The 21,226-nt window shown below is 43.2% G+C and overlaps 3 protein-coding genes across 6 annotated transcripts in view; 1 reads left to right on the top strand and 2 right to left on the bottom strand.

The window, feature by feature from the left end:
- The window catches only part of LOC118402022 (oxysterol-binding protein-related protein 1-like), a 33,147-nt gene extending 22,924 nt beyond the window's left edge, over nucleotides 1-10,223 (top strand). For all 3 annotated transcript variants that reach the window (XM_035799839.2, XM_052476878.1, XM_052476879.1), the window contains 11 exons: nucleotides 334-409; nucleotides 1,630-1,764; nucleotides 1,908-2,005; nucleotides 2,205-2,387; nucleotides 2,657-2,764; nucleotides 2,975-3,064; nucleotides 3,544-3,670; nucleotides 4,438-4,554; nucleotides 5,096-5,219; nucleotides 5,330-5,420; nucleotides 8,708-10,223. In XM_035799839.2, the coding sequence (XP_035655732.1) occupies nucleotides 334-409; nucleotides 1,630-1,764; nucleotides 1,908-2,005; nucleotides 2,205-2,387; nucleotides 2,657-2,764; nucleotides 2,975-3,064; nucleotides 3,544-3,670; nucleotides 4,438-4,554; nucleotides 5,096-5,219; nucleotides 5,330-5,420; nucleotides 8,708-8,810 (1,252 nt within the window). In that variant the 3' untranslated portion in view covers nucleotides 8,811-10,223. The remainder of the gene's footprint in view (nucleotides 1-333; nucleotides 410-1,629; nucleotides 1,765-1,907; nucleotides 2,006-2,204; nucleotides 2,388-2,656; nucleotides 2,765-2,974; nucleotides 3,065-3,543; nucleotides 3,671-4,437; nucleotides 4,555-5,095; nucleotides 5,220-5,329; nucleotides 5,421-8,707) is intronic.
- Nucleotides 10,224-10,488: 265 nt separating this feature from the next.
- LOC118402024 (mucin-12-like) lies at nucleotides 10,489-16,934 on the bottom strand. Of its 2 annotated transcripts, XM_052476883.1 has the most exons (8): nucleotides 16,449-16,934; nucleotides 15,922-16,299; nucleotides 15,490-15,774; nucleotides 14,714-15,355; nucleotides 14,395-14,541; nucleotides 13,793-14,263; nucleotides 12,871-13,651; nucleotides 10,489-11,301 (listed from the first exon to the last, which is right to left on the bottom strand). In XM_052476883.1, the coding sequence occupies exons 1-7, from the start codon at nucleotides 16,924-16,926 to the stop codon at nucleotides 13,119-13,121; spliced, it is 2,934 nt and encodes a 977-aa protein (XP_052332843.1). In that variant the 5' UTR covers nucleotides 16,927-16,934; the 3' UTR covers nucleotides 10,489-11,301; nucleotides 12,871-13,118. The 2 variants fall into 2 exon arrangements, with proteins under 2 accessions (XP_052332843.1, XP_052332844.1); XM_052476884.1 differs by having other exon boundaries at nucleotides 13,793-14,541.
- Nucleotides 16,935-17,011: 77 nt separating this feature from the next.
- Nucleotides 17,012-20,709, bottom strand: LOC127911084 (uncharacterized). Its single transcript, XM_052477352.1, has 7 exons — nucleotides 20,571-20,709; nucleotides 20,198-20,366; nucleotides 19,526-19,579; nucleotides 18,456-19,349; nucleotides 17,872-18,330; nucleotides 17,075-17,764; nucleotides 17,012-17,031 (listed from the first exon to the last, which is right to left on the bottom strand). The coding sequence occupies exons 1-7, from the start codon at nucleotides 20,637-20,639 to the stop codon at nucleotides 17,012-17,014; spliced, it is 2,355 nt and encodes a 784-aa protein (XP_052333312.1). The 5' UTR covers nucleotides 20,640-20,709.
- Between the last annotated feature and the right edge of the window lie 517 nt (nucleotides 20,710-21,226).

Consider the following 21,226-nt stretch of genomic DNA (forward strand, 5'->3'; position numbering starts at 1 on the left):
GCCTGTGACTTATCTATACAGTAGCTACATCTAGGCCTCGTGGAAGTATGCCACTGTAAGAGACTCTGGCTTAAACCCCTCATCAATTACTCTGTCACCATCGTCCTTGTTTGTATTCTCCTGACCCTGTCTCCTAGCCTGGTCCCAAATCTGTTTGTGCTGTTTGGTGTGACAATGACCATAGGAGTTGACTAAAGTAATTGGTAAGACAGCACAAACAGATCTGGGACCAGGCTAAGAGACAGGGTCGGTCAGGAGAATACAAACAAGGACTGTGTCTGATCCAGTGAGCGTACTACATTTAGATTTGACCGTTTCTGTTCTATCCCACAGAACGTCTTTACCAGCGCCCATGTTCTCCAGGAATGATGTCAGCATTTGGAGCATCCTGAAGAAATGCATTGGCATGGTGAGAATTCACACTCATTATGTATTTAAAGAAAAGTACAGTACAGTTTTGGCACACCCCAAAAAGCACCAGAGCTGGATACAAATGTATCAGGCTGGGCAAAGAAATAAAGGGATGTTTGTTCACTGTTTCCTGTTCCCCCCAGAAAAGTTTAAATCAAACAGTGAGCGAACATGCCTTTCTCTCTGCCAAGAATTCAAACACAAACAAACAGGAGTTCCAGGACTGAGTTTGAGAAACCCTGCTGTAAAATACTCTGGCCGTCAGTAGTGGTCTGTAGGGATCCTAATACCCTCTCTCCACTTCCTGGATGAAATTTGATTAGATCTATAGTCTACACTTCCTATAGATCCACCAATTAAAAGGGTTGATTCCCACCGAATCCTGTGTTGTGTCCCAAATGGCAACACTTCCCTATGTAGTGCAATACTTTGACCCTATGGGCCCTGGTAAAATGTAATGCACTTCATAGGAAATAGGGTGCCATTTGGGACACATCTCTGGTGTAGAGGAAGATGCCACCATTGGCAATGGAGAAACTACCTTGACTATGTGTGTCCTATATATGGGGCTTAATGAGTTAGATCCATGGCACTCTATTATTTTATCCCAGGGTTCCTGCTGAAATGTGGGCCTTTAATGACAATCCAGAGACCAGTCAGTACTGGTGTCAAACAGTGTTCCAGGCTAGGGTCTAGACTATAGCTTTTTGCTGATGTTATTTCACACCTCTCATCGAAACACCATTATGTGTGCTTTACAGGGAATTTCATTCTGTTGCCAGTGTAGCTTAGCGGTTAGAGCGTTGGGCCAGTAACTGAAGTTTGAATCCCTGAGCCAACTCGGTAAAATGTATCAATCAGCAAGGCACTTAACCCTAATTGCTCCAGAGTCGCCATCAATAATGGCACTTACCGAGGGTGTCGCACTCCCCCCTTTTGCCTTTAGAATAGCCTCAATTTGTTGGGACATGAACTCTACTGTACAAGGTAGGTGTCAAAAGCATTCCACTGGGATGCTGGGCCATGTTGACTCCAAGGGATCATAGCTTTCACCTGGATTTACCTGGTCAGTCTATGTCATGGAAAGAGCAGGTGTTGCTAAAGTTTTGTACATTCAGTGTATATTTGTCTGTGTGGGCTGTGAATGAACTTCATTGCTTGTGTGTTTCCTTACCCCTGTCTTTGACTCTTCGGCTCCTCTCTTCTGTCTCCAACCAGGAGCTGTCTAAGATAGCAATGCCGGTGATCTTAAACGAGCCCCTTAGTTTCCTGCAGCGGCTCACGGAGTACATGGAGCACACGTACCTCATCCACCAAGCGAACACCACCACAGATTCCATGGAGAGGATGAAGGTAGCGAGCACCCATTATCATCATCCTCTTAGATAGGCACACGAGCCTTCACTCATAATTACAGCCATAGTACCTACTCTTTTTGCTGTGCTCCTCTATAGCCACTAACATTACACATTTCTGTTCATCTGTGATGGTTTCAGTGTGTTGCAGCGTTTGCTGTGTCTGCTGTAGCTTCACAGTGGGAGAGGACAGGAAAACCCTTCAACCCACTACTGGGAGAAACCTATGAGCTCATCAGGTTTGACCTTAGGTTGACTTTTTCTGTATTTGTTGTGAGTTGGTCTGGTACCACTAGTCGTACTAGTTTGTGACTCAAGACGTCTTCAAAATACCTCTCATCAAAATACATCTCAACATGTCAGATGTCTGAAGACATTTGAAGACAGAAGGTGATGGCGAAGTATGTACCATTAACCTCCTCCCTCCTGTCCCTTCAGAGAGGACCTAGGGTTCAGGTGGATGTCAGAGCAGGTTAGCCACCACCCCCCCGTCAGTGCCTTCCATGCTGAGGGCCTGCAGGAGGACTTCCTGTTCCACGGCTCCATTTACCCCAAACTCAAGTTCTGGGGCAAGAGTGTGGAGGCGGAGCCTAAAGGCATCATCAGCCTGGAGCTACCCAAGTGAGTCTGGAGCTGATTCCCTCCACAGTGTACATATAGCGTTCCCTCAATGAGGGTTTGTCTTGGAGTGTTCTCGAATTGGCCTTTATCTCCCAGTAAAGCTAGTAACAAATCTATTCTGGGAGTTTTTTCTGAAGGCTGGATGAAATTAATAAATTAAAGGACATTTGTAATCTCCCTGGAGTAGTTTGGTATGATTTGGCATCTCTAAGTGGGACGTGGTTGGTGAGAGATTATCTGCTGCTATGACATGTTCTCCGTCTCTGCAGATACAACGAAGCGTACACCTGGACAAACCCCACCTGTTGTGTCCACAACATCATCGTGGGCCAGTTGTGGATCGAGCAGTACGGCAATGTGGAGGTGATCAACCACAAGTAAGGGAGACTACCTTGCCGTGTGTGTGCAGTAGTGTGGGTCCACATTTGTTTCCAGTTGATTGAGCAGTGTAACAGAACTGGGACAGATACTTGCCATTACAAAGGAGATAGACTGAGCAGCTACATGGTAGTTGTTTGAAAGCATTGTCTCACAGTGGGAAATAGTGAATGAGAATTTGAAAACAGAGCCTTGTCTTTCTGTGACAGGACCGGAGAGAGATGCAGCCTGATATTCAAACCATGTGGCCTCTTTGGCAAAGAGCTGCACAAAGTGGAGGGCTACATTCTAGATAAAAGGTATTGTGGCTTTTCTTTTGTTACGAATTGAAGGTTTTTTGTATTGCATTGCTGGCCAGGTCTCCCTGCTAAAAAGGTATCCTGACCTCAAATGGGATTCCCTGGATAAATAAAGGTTAAAGCTGCAATATGTAGCTTTTTGGGTGACCCAACCAAATACACATAGCACTGTCAGTTAGATAGATATGTCATTCTCATTGAAAGCAAATCTAAGAAGCACTATATCTCTTCTATGTGCTGTATTTCTATACTTCCCATTCTTAAGGTTCATTTTTGCATCTTTTACTTTCGGTTTTGTACACCAGCTTTAGCTGAATTGTAGCAACCAGGAAATGCGATTTCTGCATATTGCACCTTTTTTAAAATAAATGTTACAACCTGATTCTTTCCGGATTGTGTTCCTCACTGATGGGACATCTAATTAGCAAAGAAAAGGCTACAACACATTTTGAGGCCCCGTGTGACGCTTGTGTGTGCAGCAAAAAGAAGCTCTGTGCCATCTACGGTAAATGGACCGAGTGCTTATACACTGTGGACGCTGACACTTTTGATGCTCATAAGAAATCTGACAAGAAGAACTCAGAGGAGAAGAAAAGCAACATGCAGGTACAGTATGATGTGCACTAATCAGAAACGCACCATATCAAAAACAAGGAAGTGCCTCGAGCCCCATTGGGGTGATTATGTAACTATTATAATCTTTGAATTATTTTCCTTATCTGCTACGTGAAATAAGCTATATACTAACCCTTATGTCAGTCCAGTGCTGTTCAGTACTATTCATAGATTCAGATGATAAATGGAAATAAATATTACTCAATAAGCCACTAAGGGTGACATATTCATGGTCCAAACACCATGGTAGCATTCCCCTGCTCAGACATTGCATGCATCAACCAATGGTTGCGTGTCACGTCATCGACTGTGCCATCGGGCACCAGATTGCAATGTGATTTAGCAGATACTGAAAATACCTTTCCATAAACCTTCTTGTAATCTGGCAGTGTGATTTCATTTCAAACTTTTATTGAACAATGTGTGTTATAGGCAGGTGAATATTTGATTAGAGTTTAGTAAACTGAGCAATACATAAATAGTACATTCTTAATAGCGCACATTGTTGAAGAAACATTTCAAATTAAATCAAGCTGCTAGATTACAATGAGGTTTATGGTAAAATTTGGAACTTAACACATTGCTTTCACACCATGAAAATGGTGCCTGAAATGGATCCTTTTGCTCCATGCTCATGAATGAGTGGTATTTAAGCAACCTTTAAACTAGTTTTGGAGTGAAACCTCTTGATATGACCCAATAAGTAGCTATTGTAAGCCATTCCTGTTTGAAGGTTGCGTGTGTGTCTGTCCCTCCAGACTAGTGTAGACGAGGAGCCAGAGGAGATGCCCCTGCCTGACGGAGACACGGTCCAGGTCATCCCAGGAAGTGAGCTGATCTGGAGGATAGCCCCCCGACCAGACAACTCTGCAGAGGTGAGAGGGGAGGAGCGGCAGGGGGTGAGAGATAATGGGACAAGAGCAGTTCTGGGGGATAGCCCCCCGACCAGACAACTCTGCAGAGGTGAGAGGGGAGGAGTGGCAGGGGGTGAGAGATAATGGGACAAGAGCAGTTCTGGGGGATAGCCCCCGACCAGACAACTCTGCAGAGGTGACAGGGGAGGAGTGGCAGGGGGTGAGAGATAATGGGAAAAGAGCAGTTCTGGGGGATAGCCCCCCGACCAGACAACTCTGCAGAGAGGGGAGGAGCGGCAGGGGGTGAGAGATAATGGGACAAGAGCAGTTCTGGGGGATAGCCCCCCGACCAGACAACTGAAGGGATCACAGGCATAATAGAGTACTGTATTAGGAGGATTACTAAGAAGCAGAAATCTGGGATGTACTGATGCTATTTTACCCTTCTTGAATTATTCAACTGGATGTCAGTTTGACTCAGTTATTGATTTGTTGAATCCACTCTCTCTCTCTCTCTCTCTCTCTCTCTCTCTCTCTCTCTCTCTCTCTCTCTCTCTCGTAGTTCTATGCTTTCTCCACATTTGCCATGCAGCTGAATGAGCTGGAGGAAGGCATGAAGGGTGTCCTACCCCCCACAGACTGTCGACTCAGGCCTGACATCAGACACATGGAAAAAGGAGACATAGGTATGGTGGTAAAGTTATACAGAGCATTGTGTTGTTGTGAATGATCAAAGCATTGTGTCCACATCTGGTGTTCAGTCATTTATATTTTGATATGTTCAAATATTTCTCAGACTCGGCAAGTGCAGAGAAGAAGAGGGTAGAGGAGAAACAAAGACTGTCCCGGAAAAATCGCTCCAAATCAACCGAGGAATGGAAAACAAGGTGAGTGATTGGGTCCTCTTCACCTCCTGGAACCTTTGCTTCTGCTGTGCAAAAGTCTCATTGGATGTATGTTAACACTATGCTAGGCCTGCTTTGCTAATTATCCCACATTTGTGTCATAATGTGCTGTGTGTTTTGCTCTCCCCCATGTTGTCATTGTGAAGGAACCCAGCTCTTGGCCCCAGGTTTGGCTCTGCTTGTCTGCTGTGTCTTTTGGTTGTTGTTGTGGTTCACTGTTTGAATGCTGCACTACACTGCCTCCGTCAGGACAGCTTTAGAATGGCAGCAAATGCATTGATTGAAACACTGATCGTCCATCTGCACAACCTGAATGTAGTTGACTCCTGAAAAGTACGGTGCCTTCAGAATGTATTCACACACCAATTGACTTTTTCCACATTTTGTTGTTACAGCCTGAATTTAAAATGCATTAAATAAATATTTGGTGTCACTGGCCTACACACAATACCCCATAATGTCATTGGAATTACGTTTTTAGAATTTTTTACAAATTAATCAAAAATGAAAAGCTGAAATGTCTTCAGTCCAAAAATATTCAACCCCTTTGTTATTGCAAGCCTAAATAAGTTCAGGAGTAAAGAATTGCTTAACAAGTTGCATATTTTTTCTCTTCGGTGATAAACCTTTCCAACAAAAACCGAAGAGATTAAATCAGAACGTAATTGAAAATAATATAATTATTATAATTATTATTTTATAAATGCTTCTCTGAAGGCATAGAAGGCCCATTGTTCCCCACTGTGTTTGGTTAGTAATAATTTGTAGTGGCTCTATTTTCCCGCAGCATGCATTTTTTCCACTATTCTTAATGTCTTAAGAATCAATGTGTTGTTCTGAAATATGAACACAGAAATACTGGACATTTTGAAATCTTATGGTGGTGATTTGACAAAATTACAATCATGGTCTGGAATTGCGCTTGCATTTTTTTGGTCTCGGTCTTGAGGTCTTGACTCTGCCTCTGACCCCTTCTCCCACTCCCGGTCCTCGGTCTTGACTCAGTCTCACCCGAAAAAAAACTCTAGACCACCTTTATTCCACACACAGCGACGCATACAAATCTCTCCGCCCTCCATTTGGCGAATCTGACCATACTTCTATCCTCCTGCTTACAAGCAAAAACTAAAGCAGGAAGTACCAGTGACTCGCTCAATACGGAAGTGGTCAGATGACGCAGATGCTATGCTACAAGACTGTTTTGTTAGCACTGACTGGAATATGTTCCGGGATTCATCCAATGGCATTGAGGAGTATACCACCTGTTACCGGCTTCATCAATAAGTGCATCGACAACATCGTCCCCACAGTGACCGTACATACATATCCCAACCAGAAGCCATGGATTACAGGCAACATCCGCACTGAGCTAAGGGTTAGAGATACCGCTTTCAAGGAGTGGGACACTAATCTGGACGCTTACAAGAAATCCCGCTATGCCCTCCAATGAACCATCAAACAGGCAAAGCGTCAATACAGAACTAAGATTGAATCCTACTACACTGGCTCTGATGCTCGTCGGATGTGGCAGAGCTTGAAAACTATTACGGACTACAAAGGGAAACCCAGCCGCGAGCTGCCCAGTGACGCGAGCCTACCAGACCAGCTAAATGTCTTTTACGCTCACTTCGAGGCAAGCAACAATGAGAGCCCCAGCTGTTTCATACGACCGTGTGATCACGCTCTCCGTAGCCGATGTGAGCAAGACCTTTAAACAGGTCAACATTCACAAAGCCGCGGGGCCAGACGGATTACCAGGACGTGTACTTCAAGCATGTCTTCACTGACATTTTCAACTTCTCCCTGCCCGAGTCTGTAATACATACATGTTTCAAACAGACCACCATAGTCCCTGTGCCCAAAAAGCAAAGGTAACCTGCCTAAATAATTACCACCCCGTAGCACTCATGTCAGTAGCCATGAAGTGCTTTGAAAGGCTGGTCATGGCTCACATCAACACCATCATGCTGGAAACCCTAGACCCACTACAATTCACATACTGCCCCAACAAATCCATAGATGACTCAATCGCACTGCCATTTCCAACCTGGACAAAACAAACACCTATGTGAGAATGCTGTTCAATGACTACAGCTCAGTGTTCAACACCATAATACCCACAAAGCTCATCACTAAGCTAAGGACCCTGGGACTAAACACCTGCCTCTGCAGCTGGATCCTGGAGTTCCTGACGGGCCGCCCCTAGGTAGTAAGGGTAGGCAACAACACATCTACCACACTGATCCTCAACACTAGGACCCCTCAGTTGTGCATGCCTAGTTCCCTGCTGTACTCCCTGTTCATCCACGACTGCGTGGCCAAGCACGACTCCAACACCATCATTAAGTTTTCTGACGACACAACAGTGGTAGGCCTGATCACAGACAATGATGAAACAGCCTATAGGGAGGAGGTCAGACACTGCCAGGACAACAACCTCTCATTCAATATTGAGGAAGACAACAGAGCTGATCGTGGACTATAGGAAAAGGAAAGCCGAAAAGGCCCCCATTAAAATCGAAGGGGCTGAAGTGGAGTGGGTTGAGAGTTTCAAGTCCCTTGGTGTCCATATCACCAACGAACTATCATGGTCCAAACACACCAAGACAGTTGTGAAAAGGGCACGATAACACATTTTCCCCCTCAGGAGACTGATGAAAAGATGAATTAATGGTACCCAGATCCTCAAAAAGTTCTACAGCTGCACCATCGAGAGCATCCTGACCGGTTGCATCACCACCTGGTATAACAACTGCACGGCATCTTACCGTAAGGCACAACAGAGGGAAGTGTGTACAGCCCAGTACATCATTGGGGCAAAGCTTCCTGACATCCAGGACCTATATACTAGGTGGTATGAGGAAGGCCCAAAACATTTTCAAAGACTACAGTCACCCCAGTCATAGACTGTTCTCTCTGGTCTCTTTAGTTTATTTAGGAATTATTTTCTTAACTCTATTTCTTGAACTGCATTGTAGGTTAAGGACTTGGAAGTAAGCGTTTCACGGTAAGGTCTATTGCATTCGGCGCATGTGACATATGATTTGATTTGGTTTAAATCCCACCATCAGGAGTTTACTACTGCATATTACGAAGTTTGTTGGTGTGGGTTTGTATTTATCACAATCATCATGTAAAACACTCATGCCTGTGCCTGGACACTCATGCCTGTGCCTGGACACTCATGCCTGTGCCTGGACACTCATGCCTGTGCCTGGACACTCTGTTGTAGTTTGTCTGAGTTGGTTCCTCTTGTTGCTCCCGTATAGGTGGTTCCACCAGGGCACCAACCCCCACAACAAAGCTCAGGACTGGCTCTACTCCAACAGCTACTGGGACCGGAACTACTCCCTGTTGCCTGATATATACTGACCTACAGGACACACACCACACACACACATCTCTGTCTGTACACACCTCGTCTCAACTCTCTCTGCAATTTTTTATATTCTGACACTGGAGCTTTGGCATTTTTCTCAGGGGGTTCATTGAAGGGGGAGAAAGTTAATCCTAGTCAGGTCATGCGGTCAGGAAAAATGTGTTATGATATAGATGATGTCAACATAGGCAAGGTCAAGGGAGAGTTCTGGCTTTAATCATTTCAAAGCCTGCTCTGAACCTGCTATGGTCCTTTGCATGAGTAAGGATGATGCTGGGAATTGAATGACCGTAAAGGCAGCAACCATTCAGTAGTCCCTAAACATATCTCCTATGTCTCACTCAAAGCACAATTGTGAAGCACTCATGAGTCAATAAGCGATGGTCATCGACCAGTGTGTATAGAATTATTATAAAACTGTAGGGTGTAACCTGCCAGTCATTTTAACAATGGGAGTGTTTTGAATGGAGTGGATTGAATGTGACACACCTCTTGATGTGTCTCTAGTATCTCTCACCAAAACGCTTGTGAGAATTATGTCCATTTGAATGTGTTGTGCTCAGTTTTGTTACTTACAAATGTGTGTAGCTACAGTATCAATTTAAGGAAAATAGAGCTTTCAAATAGTGTGTGAAATAGACTTGTTCCAAGTTCCTGCAATCCTTGCTATATGCTAACAATGTAAACTGTCATTATAACACGCTGTATCACAGTTGCTCGGACCTCAGCAACCATGGCTGAGGACATAAATGTCTGTACATATTATTTGATAGAGCTCTTCTATTCTTCTGAGCTGTAATACAATGTAGTACTTGAGGAATTTAGGATACTATGAATAGAGGGGAATATCTGTACTGTACTTAGAATTATGGCTCCTTGCTTCCATAACACTTGAGAACTTAGTTTGACCACTTGGCTCGATATGAATATATTTGTATGTGTGCAAATGTTTCCTCTAAAGTAAAAATGTAAATCTGAGAGGTACTGTAACTGTTTTAACTACCCCTAACACACTGAATGCAAATACAGTACAAGCACAATGTTGACTATGCAAGCATTAGCTGCACTACACCCACAGACACACACAGTAAGCCTATGTCCCAAATGGCAAACTATTTCCTACATAGCGCACTACTTTTGACCTGAAAAGGGCACAATTTGGGATACACACAGCCACTGTTCAACTCACTCATCCACTGCATAACATTCCTCTCCTTGGTTGTGAATAGCTGCTGTTGTAACCTCTGTAAAGCGGTAGTTTAGGTTTGATTATCAGCACAGTAGACTGGACCTAGCACACCCTGTGAATGCCGTTTTAGCTAGCGGCTACTCTCACTTTGTGTTTAGCACATTACAGAATCAAGATTGTTTCTATTGTTGCTAAATAAAAGCTTAATGTTACCTTTGTTTGTGTCCTGTTTCTCTTATTTCCACCATCCTATCTGTATTTCCCTGAAGCATTATGTAAATTGTGGATTGAATTCCCCGCATAATACTGACATTCCTCCGGGCACACACTGGTTGAATCAACGTTGTTTCCACGTCAGTTCATTGACCAACATGGAATAGATGTTGAATTGATATCTGTGCCCAGGGGGATGGTTGAAGTTAGGCCTTGTTGAGCTTGTGAATTTCCTTACTTTTTCAGCTTAGCAACAAGCCTAAAGTCTCACTTAAAACATGTGTTTATTTAATGAAGAGGGAGAACGTTTTAAATGATATGCACACATGTTTATTGATACTAGACAACAGTCCCCTACCAATTAAATGGGGCACTAGTTGGCCACCTCCTGGATTCTTCCTGGTCCTCTTTCTCTGTGTGTTCAGAGGTGACAATGTGTATGAGAGCGGGGGAGTAAACAGTGTTTCCTTCATCACTGATGACCTGCAGGAACTGGGCCTGACCGTCCTGACCAGAACCTCCGCTCACCATCTCCATTGGAACGGAGAAGGACAGGTACCCCGGGGGGTCGTCCGTCCTGACCACAGCAGATCTCGACCTGGAAAACATTGAGGCCGGAACACTACGAGCGCTCTGGCTCAGGGACACCTGGTTGCCATCGAGGAACAGGAAGTAGTTGGGGATGCTGATCTCCAGGTTGAGGATAGTCGGATGCTGGGGTGGAGGGCGGCGGGTTGAGCTCTGTGACCTGGGTGTGAAGGCCCTTCTTGGGTACATTGGGAACGGTGGTGGCTGGGGCTGTTGTCTGGGTCGGCCACACCAGGACTGGGAGTCAGACTGCTGAGGGGAAGGGGACCTCTCTGCCAGTAACACATGTCCAGACCCAAAGTTGCGAATGAAAGCACTTCCATTGAACGGAGGCTGGGAGATAGTGTTAGTGGACAGTGTGCCCTCCTCCGTCTCATTGTCCAAGTGGTATAGTGTCCAGACCTGATTGGTAAAATCCTCGAAGGCAGGCTGAGCATCAGGAGTGACACGTCCTGCTCCAATAGGAACGCTATGTGAGGGCGGGCCATGATAATCTAAAATGACAATAGAATGCAACAAAGTTCAAAATGTCAAAGTCCACACAAACAAAGAATTCAGAAAGTATTAATACCCCTTGATTTATTCTATTTGTTTGTGTTACAGCCTGAATTCAATTTGGATTAAATATTATTTTTTTCTCACCCATCTACACACAATACCACATAATGACAAAGTGTTTTCAGCAGAAAACATGTTTTCAGCCATTTTTGCAAATGTATTTCAAATCAAATACAGAAATATATGTTACAATCACTTTTGGCAGCAATTACATTTGTGAGTCTTTCTGGGTAAGTCTCTAAGAGCTTTGCACACCTGGATTGTACAATATTTGCACATTTAAAAAATATATTCTTCAAGCTCTGTGTCAAGTTGGTTGTTGATCATTGCTAGACAGGCATTTTCAAGTCTTGCCATAGATTTTCAAGATTATTTAAATCAAAACTGTAACTAGGCCACTCAGGAACATTCAATGTCATATTGGTAAGTAACTCCAATGTATAGTTGGCCTTGTCTTTTAGGTTACTGTCCTGCTGAAAAATGGAATTGTCTCCCAGTGTCTTTTGGAAAGAAGAATCAGGTTTTCCTCTAGGTTAGCTCTATTCCGTTTCTTTTTATCCTAAAAAAAAGTCCCTAGTCCTTGCCGATGACAAGCATACCCATAACATGATGCAGCCACCATGCTTGAAAATATGAAGAGTGACACTCAGTGATGTGTTGATTTGCCCCAAACATAATGCTTTGTATTGAGGACATAAAGTTAATTTCTTAACCAATTTTTTGCAGTTTTACTTCAGTGCGTTATTGCAAACATGATACATGTTTTGGAATATTTGTATTCTGTACAAGTTTCCTTCTTTTCACTGTCATTTAGGTTATTAATGTGGAGTAACTACAATGTTGTTGATTAATACTCAGTTTTCTCCTATCACAGCCATTAAACTCAGTAACTGTTTCCTTCCTCTCCGGCAATGGAGCAGGAAGAACGCCTGTATGTGTCGATACACCATCCAAAGTGTAATTAATAACCTCACCATGCTCAAAGTGATATTCAATGTCTGCTTTTTTTTTTTTTTTACCCCTCTACCAATAGGTTCCCTTCTTTGCAAGGCGTTGGAAAGCCTTCTTGGTCTTTGTGCTTGAATCTGTGTTTGAAATTCACTGCTCGACTGAGGGTCTTACAGATAATTGTATGTGTGGGGTACAGGGATGAGGTAGTCATTCAAAAATCATGTGAAACACTATTATTGCACACAGATTCCATGCAACTTATTATATGACTTGTTAAGCACATTTTTACTCCTGAACTTATTTAGGCTTGCCATAACAAAGGGATTGAATACTTATTGACTTAAGACATTTTAGCTTTTCATTATTAATTAATTTGTGAAAATGTGTAAAAACATAATTCAACTTTGACATTACGGTCTATTGTGTGACAAACAAAGCTGTAACACAACAAAATGTGGAAAATGTTGAGGGGTGTGAATACCTTGGCATTGGAGGGGAAATCCCTAAATGTCTTCAAAACAATTATTAAAGTTGAATTCTGAGGGAAAATGTACCTGGTCCAGTCTGTACACTCTGTGACTGTGTGTTTTGAGGCCCAACCATATTGGCTCGAGAAACTCCTAGAGAAACTCCAAGTTGCAGGGTCCCCTGCTGCACTTCGGTAGGGTGGGCAGTCACCTCTTCATGAAGGCGGACTGAAGTTCCTGAAACTTGTGTACTATTGTCCCATAATCCTATGAGATTGGGAAGAGAAATCTTCAGAAAATATTTTTGTTTTCGTTGCTAATATTTCAGTAATGTATTAATCTTGATACTTGCCTGATGCAAAATATGTTTGTGTTTCTGCTGCTCTCCTTGCACTCTCCTTTCTACTGGGTATCCTGACTGTATCCTGAGCTGTTTCCATTGCTGCAGTGTGAGAGGGAGCTATGGCACTCATTGGTGTTTTCACCTGGTCAGACTCCATGTCCAAGACCTCAAGACAAAGGCCTTCAGCAATGGATGGTCTGTACAAAACTGCCACATCAGAAAGGACTCTTGTCTTAGATGTTGCCAAAGGAGCTCTGAAAGACACGTGTTGAGTTGTGTGACTCTCTGTTGTTTCTGCAGTTCTCTCCACACTCTCTTCTCTGTATACTGCTTTAATTGTTGCTTTTTCAGAGGAAGCACTTTCTAACAAACTACTTCTTGAAGATCTTGAAACTGCAGGTGAAATTCTTTCAACAGAAGCAGTTAGACACATCAGTCGCTCCTCTATTGATGCTGCAGATGGAATCCCGGGCAGACTGGATTGTGGTGCAATGTCTGTACCAGACAGAGATTCACCAACTTGAGCTGTGGATGAAGATACACATGATAAAATGTCATTTAGCAGACGCTTTTATCCAAAGAGACTTACAGTCATGCGTGCAAACATTTGTCACATACTGTAAACATTTCAGCCAAACAATGTGTAGACAATTCTACAAATTGTACCTGATAGAAGAGATGTTTGTGGAGAAAATCTTGGAGAAACTCTTGCAGAAGTTATAGGAGAAACTCTGGGAGATGTGTGTCTCTCTGGTTTCTCTGGTGTTCTCCCCACACTCTCCTCTCTACTGGGTATCCTGACTGTGGACACTCTCTGTTCAGCATCAACTAGTTCTGTTTCAGAGAAATCTCTTCCTGATAAGTCACTTTCAAAATATCGTATGACAGTTTCAGAAGGAGCTGTTTCTGAAGATGTTCTTGAAACTGCTGGTGAAATTATACCAACAGAAGCAGATGGAGACAACAGTAGCTCCTCCATTGATGGTGCAGAGGGATGCCTGGCGGGACTGGATTGTGAAGAAACTCTTTGAGAAACTTTGGGAAATGTGTTTCTGTCTATTGATGGTTCAGAGGGAATCCTAGGCAGACTGGATTGTGGAGAAATGTCTGTACCAGACAGAGATTCACCATCGTGAGCTGTGGATGCAGATACAAAAGTAGGCACATACTGTAAAAATATTGCCTTACAATGCCTTAAAATTCCTCAAAATGTCTTATTAGTAGCTTATTAGTAGAGCATTCCTCAGAAATATGGATGACAATTGTACCCGATGTACGAGAGGTTCGTGGAAAAACTCTTGGAGAAGCTCTTGGTGATACTCTGGGAGATGTGTGTCTCTCTGGTGTCTCTGCTGTTCTCCCCACACTCTCCTCTCTACTGGGTATCCTGATGGAGGAGGCCGAACCCTGATTCTCTAAAATGACAATATAATGCAACATCAAAGTTGAAACTTTTAATTTTCAAACATATATTGAAAAAAATAAATATATAGAAATGGATGTAACACAATAAATCAAGACATTGGCACAATGTAACATGTATTCAATTATTAAAGCTGAATTCCTGTAATCTAATGGAACATTTACCTGGTGTTTTAGTCGGCATAATCTGTGACACATCTTTGAAACACACTGGCCCAACCACATTAGCTGCAGAAATTCCTAGAGACATTACTAGAGAAAGTCCACTCCTGGCTGGAGATACTCTGCCAACAGCAGCAGATTGAGACACCAGTGGCTCCTCCATTGATGGTGCAGATTGAATCCTGGCCAGACTGGATTGTGGAGAATCTCTGGGAGAAATTTTAGGAGAAACTCTGTGAGATGTGCATGTCTCTGGTGTTCTCCCCACACTCTCCTCTCTACTGGGTATGCTGACTGGGGACACTCTCTGTGCTGCATCGACTAGTTCTGTTTTAGAGAGAGCTCTTCCTGATAAAATGCTTTCAGAATACCTTATGACTGTTTCAGAATGATCCCTTTCTGACAAACTACTTCTTAAAGATAGTCTTGAAACTGCTGTAGAAACTCTACCAACAGAAGCAGAGGGAGACAACAGTAGCTCCCCCATTGATGGTTCAGAGGGAATCCTGACCAGACTGGATTGTGGAGAAACTCTTTGAGAAACTCTGGGAGATGTGTATCTGTCTATTGATGGTGCAGAGGGAATCCTAGGCAGACTGGATTGTTGAGAAATGTCTGTACCAGACAGAGATTTAACAACATGAGCTGTGGATGCAGATACAAAATCAGGCATGTAGTGTATACATTATATCTTACAAGTTTAGCTCCTTTTAACTAAGAAATACTGTATTAGTAGCTTATTATTGGAGCATTCTTTAGTGTATGGATGACAAGTGTACCTGATACAAGAGAGGTTTGTGGAGAAACTCTTGGAGAAGCTCCAGGAGATGTGTGTCTATCTGGTGTCTCTGCTGTTCTCCCCACACTCTTCTCTCTACTGGGTATCCTGACTGAGGACATTCTTTCAGAACCGGCTGGTGACATTGCCCACTGAGAGTACAATGGAGACGCCAGTAGCTCCTCCATTGACAGTGTTTTGTCTATCTGAGCTGGTACTTTTGCACCATCACTAAGAGACACAGAGGGAACCCTGGCCAAACTGGACTTAGATGCCAAGCCTGTAGCTGTTGGAGTAACATCAACATGGATTTTGAAAAGACAGACCAGATTACATTATATGAGTATGCTGTGGTATTTTAAAATTAATTTCACCCAGACTACTAACATGACAACCAACCTTATATTTCATTCAAGATATTTGAAAAGTGTACCTGAGCTCCAGGATGTTTGTGGAGGAACTTTAGGAGGTACTCTGGAAGATGTGTGACTGCCTACTGCTGTTTCTGAGTGAGCTTTTTCTGCCATGTCACTTTGTGAACATCTATCAGACACTGCTGGTGAAATGCCTCCAACAGCAGCTGGAGACCCTGGTAGGTCTGCCATTGATGGTGGTTTATATGTCTCACCCATATACAACAGTTCTCTAGAAGCTGATTCTGCTGCTCTTTCACCAGTAGAGGCAGAAATAGAAATCTCCCCCATAGATGGTGTTGTATAAGTCTCCTCCATATTAAAGATGACTTCCAAAGATCCTGACTCTGTTAGAGAATCACTCAGAGGGGGCTCTGGCTTAGATGACAAGCCTGTAGCTGTTGGAGCAACGTCAGCATGAGTTGAGGAAATACTTTTTTTTGTTGTATGTTGTGATGCTATCCTGACATTTTCTTAAACATTTTACCCAAACTGGTGACATGGACCTTATTAGTAGGTATATCACAGAGTTGGATGAATACTGTACCTGACTCTGAAAATGTCTGTGGGGAAACTCTGGGAGATGTGTGTCTCTCTGGTGTCTCTGCTGTTTTCCCCACACTCTCCTCTCTACTGGGTATCCTGACTGAGGACACGCTTTGTGCTGCATCAACTAGATCTGTTTCAGAGAAAGCGCTCCCTGATAAACCACTTTCAGAATATCTTACCCCCTCCACTGCTGTTTCTGAGGGAGCTCTTTTTGACAAAGTACCTCTTGAAGATCTTGCAGACACTGCTGGTGAAAACCCATCAACAGAAGTTGGTAAAACCAGTAGCTCATCCATTGATGGTGTAGAGTGGATCACTCTGGGCGCTGAGTCCATTACTGCTGTTTCAGAGGAAGCTCTTTCTGGCAAGTCACCAGCAGGACATATTGCAGACACTGCTGGTGACACACCTTCACTGATATATCCAGAGGGAATCCTGGCCAGGCTGGATTGAGGTGACAAGTTTGTAGCATTCATCAATCCACCAGAATAAGCTGTGGAGAGACACACAATAAAACAAACCTAAATAAAGTAGGGTACTGTTCCTTTTACATCAATATCATCAAGTAGCATGTGCTTGTACTGTACACAGTAAGTAAACCTTTAGATAGGAAGTGACTCATACCTGACACAAATGATGTTTGTGGAGGTACTTTTGTAGTTGTGTGTCTCTCTAGTAGCTCTGCTCCCACTACTGCAGTTTCAGAGGGAGCTCTTTCTAATACATCATTGGCAGACACTGCTGGTGAAGCCTCACCCACAAAGGCAAGTGCAGTTGGTGACTCTGATAGCTCCTCCAATGATGGTACTGCTGCTCCCAAAACTACTTTTTCAAAGGGAACTCTTTCTGATACATTACTGGCAGAACACCTTGTAGACACTGCTGGTGTAATCTCCCTAACAGAGATTGCTTCTCCCTCTACTTTTGTTTCAGAGGTAGCTTTTTCAGAGATGTCACCTTCTGAGTGTCTTGCTGAGGCAGTAGAGAATTCCTCCACAGCTGAAAGCGAGTGAGAGAGATCCTTATAAGGGAGAGTGTTAAGAGACTGAGACACAGCCACAGGGTTGGATGCCAATTCAGATATTTCTATCCCTAAGCATTGTATTTTTTGGTTCACAATCTCGAAAGCCTTGAGGGCTACTTTATCCACGTCGGATGCTGATGTCTGCAGAAGCTCCTCCCAGGCCAGGTCTATGCTGGGTGAAGTAGTAGGAGAGATATTTTCTGAGTGGGCCAATTTGACTGCTTTCTTCACTAAAGCAGAGTGAGTGGTGATTACACAACAGTCCTCTTCTTCAAACATCACTGGAGAGTCTATAAACCACAGACATTACTTTTCAAATCAACAGAGAATACAGAACATCTATAATGCATTTTGTTTTTTTCCTTTTTCAGAACTGTGATATAGACATGTTCATTACCTGACACAAAATATGCTTCTGGAGATAAACCAGAGAGATGCACATCTCCCAGAGTATCTGGTGTTCTCCCCACACCCTCCTGTCTGCTGGTTATCCTGACTAAGGACCCTCTGTGTGCTGCACCAACTATTTCTGGTTCAGCGAAAGCTCTTCCTGATAAAACACTTTTGGAAAATATTGCAGACACCTCTGGTGAAATTCTACCAACTGAAGCAGTTGAAGACACCAGTAGGTCCTCTGTTGATGGTAATGTGTAAGTCTCTTCCACATCAGAGAAGACTTCTTTGCAGGCTGGTTCTGCTGCTCTCTCACCAGTAGAGACAGAGCAAACCCTGGCCAGACTGGATTTAGGTGAAATAGTTGCTGCTGCCTCTCTCTCACCACAAGGTGCAGAGGAAACCCTGGCAAGGCTGGGGGTGGATGGCTTGTATGTAGCCTTCAGATATTCAGCAGAATGAGCTGTGAGGATAGAGAGAATGCAATTGCAAAGGATTTAAACTTTACTATACATCTTGTAATACATTGTCCCTAAACAGTTTGTACCAAACTGTCAATTCATTTTTGAGTATAGATTAATATAATACCTGACAGAAGAGATATTTGTGGAGATGTGTATCTCTTTAGTGTCTCTGTTGTTCTCCCCACACTCTCCTCTCTACTGGGTATCCTGACTGAGGACACTCTCCGTGCTGCGCCGACTCCCACTATCTCTGAGGAGGATACTTTCTCTGTGTTTGCCTGCTGCAAAGCTGCAGCTGAAGCCACCATCTTAATGGACGGCGAGCCAGACACCACATTCTCCAGTAAGAATTCTCTGCTTCTCATCAACTGATCCACTGTTTCCTCAACAGCTAAAGAGGTATTACTCAAGGCAGACGTCGTGCAGGGCAGGTTCTCCACTGAGGGCACTTGGTGGAACACCACCACATCAGACATCACCTCGGTTGTGTCATTCACCCCGATCTTAACAACATCACCAACCGAAGGAATCCTAGTCAAACTACCTCGGGGAGATACACCTGAATATGGACGACTGTTGCTTCGGAAGACAATAGTCTCCTGAAGGTTCGCAGAGTGGGCGACGATGACGTCATCGGTTGGAGCGCTGATCAAGACTTGAGAGTGGTTGGCCTCGAGTAGACTGTCCAATGATGGAGCTCTCTGGAACACGACTGACTGCACAGCAGAGCCTGGCCGGGCCTGGGTCTCCTCTTCCACAGCTGGGCTGGGTTGACCTCCAAGGTCGGTTGGGCTGGACTGAGGTCCATCTCCAGGGTGGGTTCTATGGTGGGTTTCTCCAGGGAGACTGCTCAGAGTCTGAACCTGCTTATCTGGCTCACCCATGGGCTTGCTGGAGGGGACCTTGAACGAACTTGGATTGGTCCTCTGGCTGACTGACAGGGTCTCCTCAGGCAGGCAGCAGTCTATGGCAGCTTGTGGCACTGGGCATACTATCCAGTCTTTGACGTAATTTGCCTCTATTGAAAGAATAATAATTCCGTAAATTGTGAGCCATGTCTGTGAAACATTCAACTGTATTTATATGCAGGTTGATTTTAAATATGGGGTTTTAATTCAATTGTTAAATGCAATGAATGTGCAATGATAATGCAAAGGTAACATTGCGCACTATGACTGGCTGAATATTCCTTACCCCGTATCTCCTGGTACAGATGTGTAACATCCTTGGTATCCATCAAAGGATTGCCTGAAGCAAAAGAAAATAGAGTTAATTGCCTGTTCCACTTTCAAGAGATAGCCTTTAACATGTTAGAATGAGCTTGGAGACTATAGGCCTAGCCTACATGAATTCAAAATGTAGCTAGAATACGCAGTTGAAACAATAACAAAGTGGTTGCCCCGCCTCTGTTTTGCTAAGAGGCTGAAGGATGGACCTGGAAAAAATATAACCACTCTCAAAAATTCATAGACAGGGCTATGGGTGCAAGGTCTGACCATCCATGATATTACAATGATAGTTTTAGGCATGTTTCGAGGCTATCCAGTGTTTGTTCACATTTACACTGTGTACAAACATTGGAGTAAAACACGCTTATATTTGGGGTTCTGATGGGGTATGACAGTGTAACTAAGCTCATGAGGCATTTATGGTCTTCAAAAATCAATGGGTAGACCTATATATCATTAATTTATAAATCCAAAAATGATGGTGCAACTAAGGATTCTAGTTTTAAATGTTATTAGGGTCTACTAAAAAAACGGCTGGGCTACATCAAATAATGTGTGTGTTGGTAAACATCAACTACTTTTGGGGGTTTTGCAAACACTGTATATGACTGCATCTACATCAGTCCACACCACTCACGTTCTCTAAATTCCAGCAGCTCAACGCAATAGGCGGCAATAAATTCCGGTATCTGCCTTGGTCCCTCAATGAATATGGCTCTGCAAAGACATTCTAGCCAACTCTTCAGCCCGTATGGGATGATGATGGTCAACGGGGGCTTGAAGTGTGGCGTACTCCTGGAAGCCATCTGGAAAAATGTCGTTGATGGTTTAGCTGCAGTGTTTGTTAACCTGATAATCAGACAGGCTATCCTGCTCAGCCTAGTGTACACTGTCTGTACAATCAAATGGATGCAGCCAATTTAATTGGTTAAGACTTTTATCTAGGTAGCTATATATCAAGTCAGATTATTCGAAATGGATTCATATTTTTTAGATTAGTGAAAACATACCTTTGCAGATAGGTGTAACTCCTCTTGAGCCACATCGAGGACGACAATATTGGATTGATTCAAATCCATGATATAAAATTCCGCGGCTGCGTGACGTCACAATGGTACTAACCTCATAAAAATGTATTGGACAAATGCAACATTTGCGTATTTTGTGCAGCCTAGATTTCAACAATATTATAATCCATTTCAGCAAAGTTAAATATTCAACATGCCACGACATATCAGCAGTAGAAAATGTTTACGTAATTACGCATAATAAAGCACAGTCGTTCTCACTGACACTTATAAGCATACAACACTTATTTTCAGTTCTACAATAAGGATAATTAAAAACGAATCTGCAAAATACTTTATTGATCATAAAAAACGATGATAAAGTTGTAGGACTTTGCGTTCAGTCTGTCTGGGCATTCTGTAAAGAGAAAAATAACAGCAGTTTAGTCACCTGAGAAATCTTTATTCTGATTAACAATATTCTGTGTCTACAAATTCATATGTCCATGACGAAAACTTTCCACTAGTTTAATTATACTACCAATTAACAAAAGCCTCAAGGCAAAATTGTATCAAACTGAAGACTTAATAAGATTAAATTCAATCAAAAAATGTGCAGCTATCCATTCACAGAATAAATCCAGTTCCAAACCTGTCCC

This window comes from Oncorhynchus keta, chromosome 23 (assembly GCF_023373465.1).
Source record: "Oncorhynchus keta strain PuntledgeMale-10-30-2019 chromosome 23, Oket_V2, whole genome shotgun sequence".
Lineage (NCBI taxonomy): Eukaryota > Metazoa > Chordata > Actinopteri > Salmoniformes > Salmonidae > Oncorhynchus > Oncorhynchus keta.

Coding starts and splice junctions, on each gene's coding strand:
- LOC127911084 (XM_052477352.1), bottom strand. CDS start 20,639: ATGGATTTGAATCAATCCAATATTGTCGTCCTCGATGTGGCTCAAGAG. Junction 20,367..20,570: donor AGTTACACCTATCTGCAAAG/GTATGTTTTCAC, acceptor ACATTTTTCCAG/ATGGCTTCCAGGAGTACGCC. Junction 17,032..17,074: donor ACAAACATCATTTGTGTCAG/GTATGAGTCACT, acceptor TACTGTGTACAG/TACAAGCACATGCTACTTGA.
- LOC118402024 (XM_052476883.1), bottom strand. CDS start 16,926: ATGAATGCTACAAACTTGTCACCTCAATCCAGCCTGGCCAGGATTCCC. Junction 14,264..14,394: donor ACGAACCTCTCGTACATCGG/GTACAATTGTCA, acceptor CTGCATCCACAG/CTCACGATGGTGAATCTCTG. Junction 13,652..13,792: donor ACAAACATCTCTTCTATCAG/GTACAATTTGTA, acceptor CTTCATCCACAG/CTCAAGTTGGTGAATCTCTG.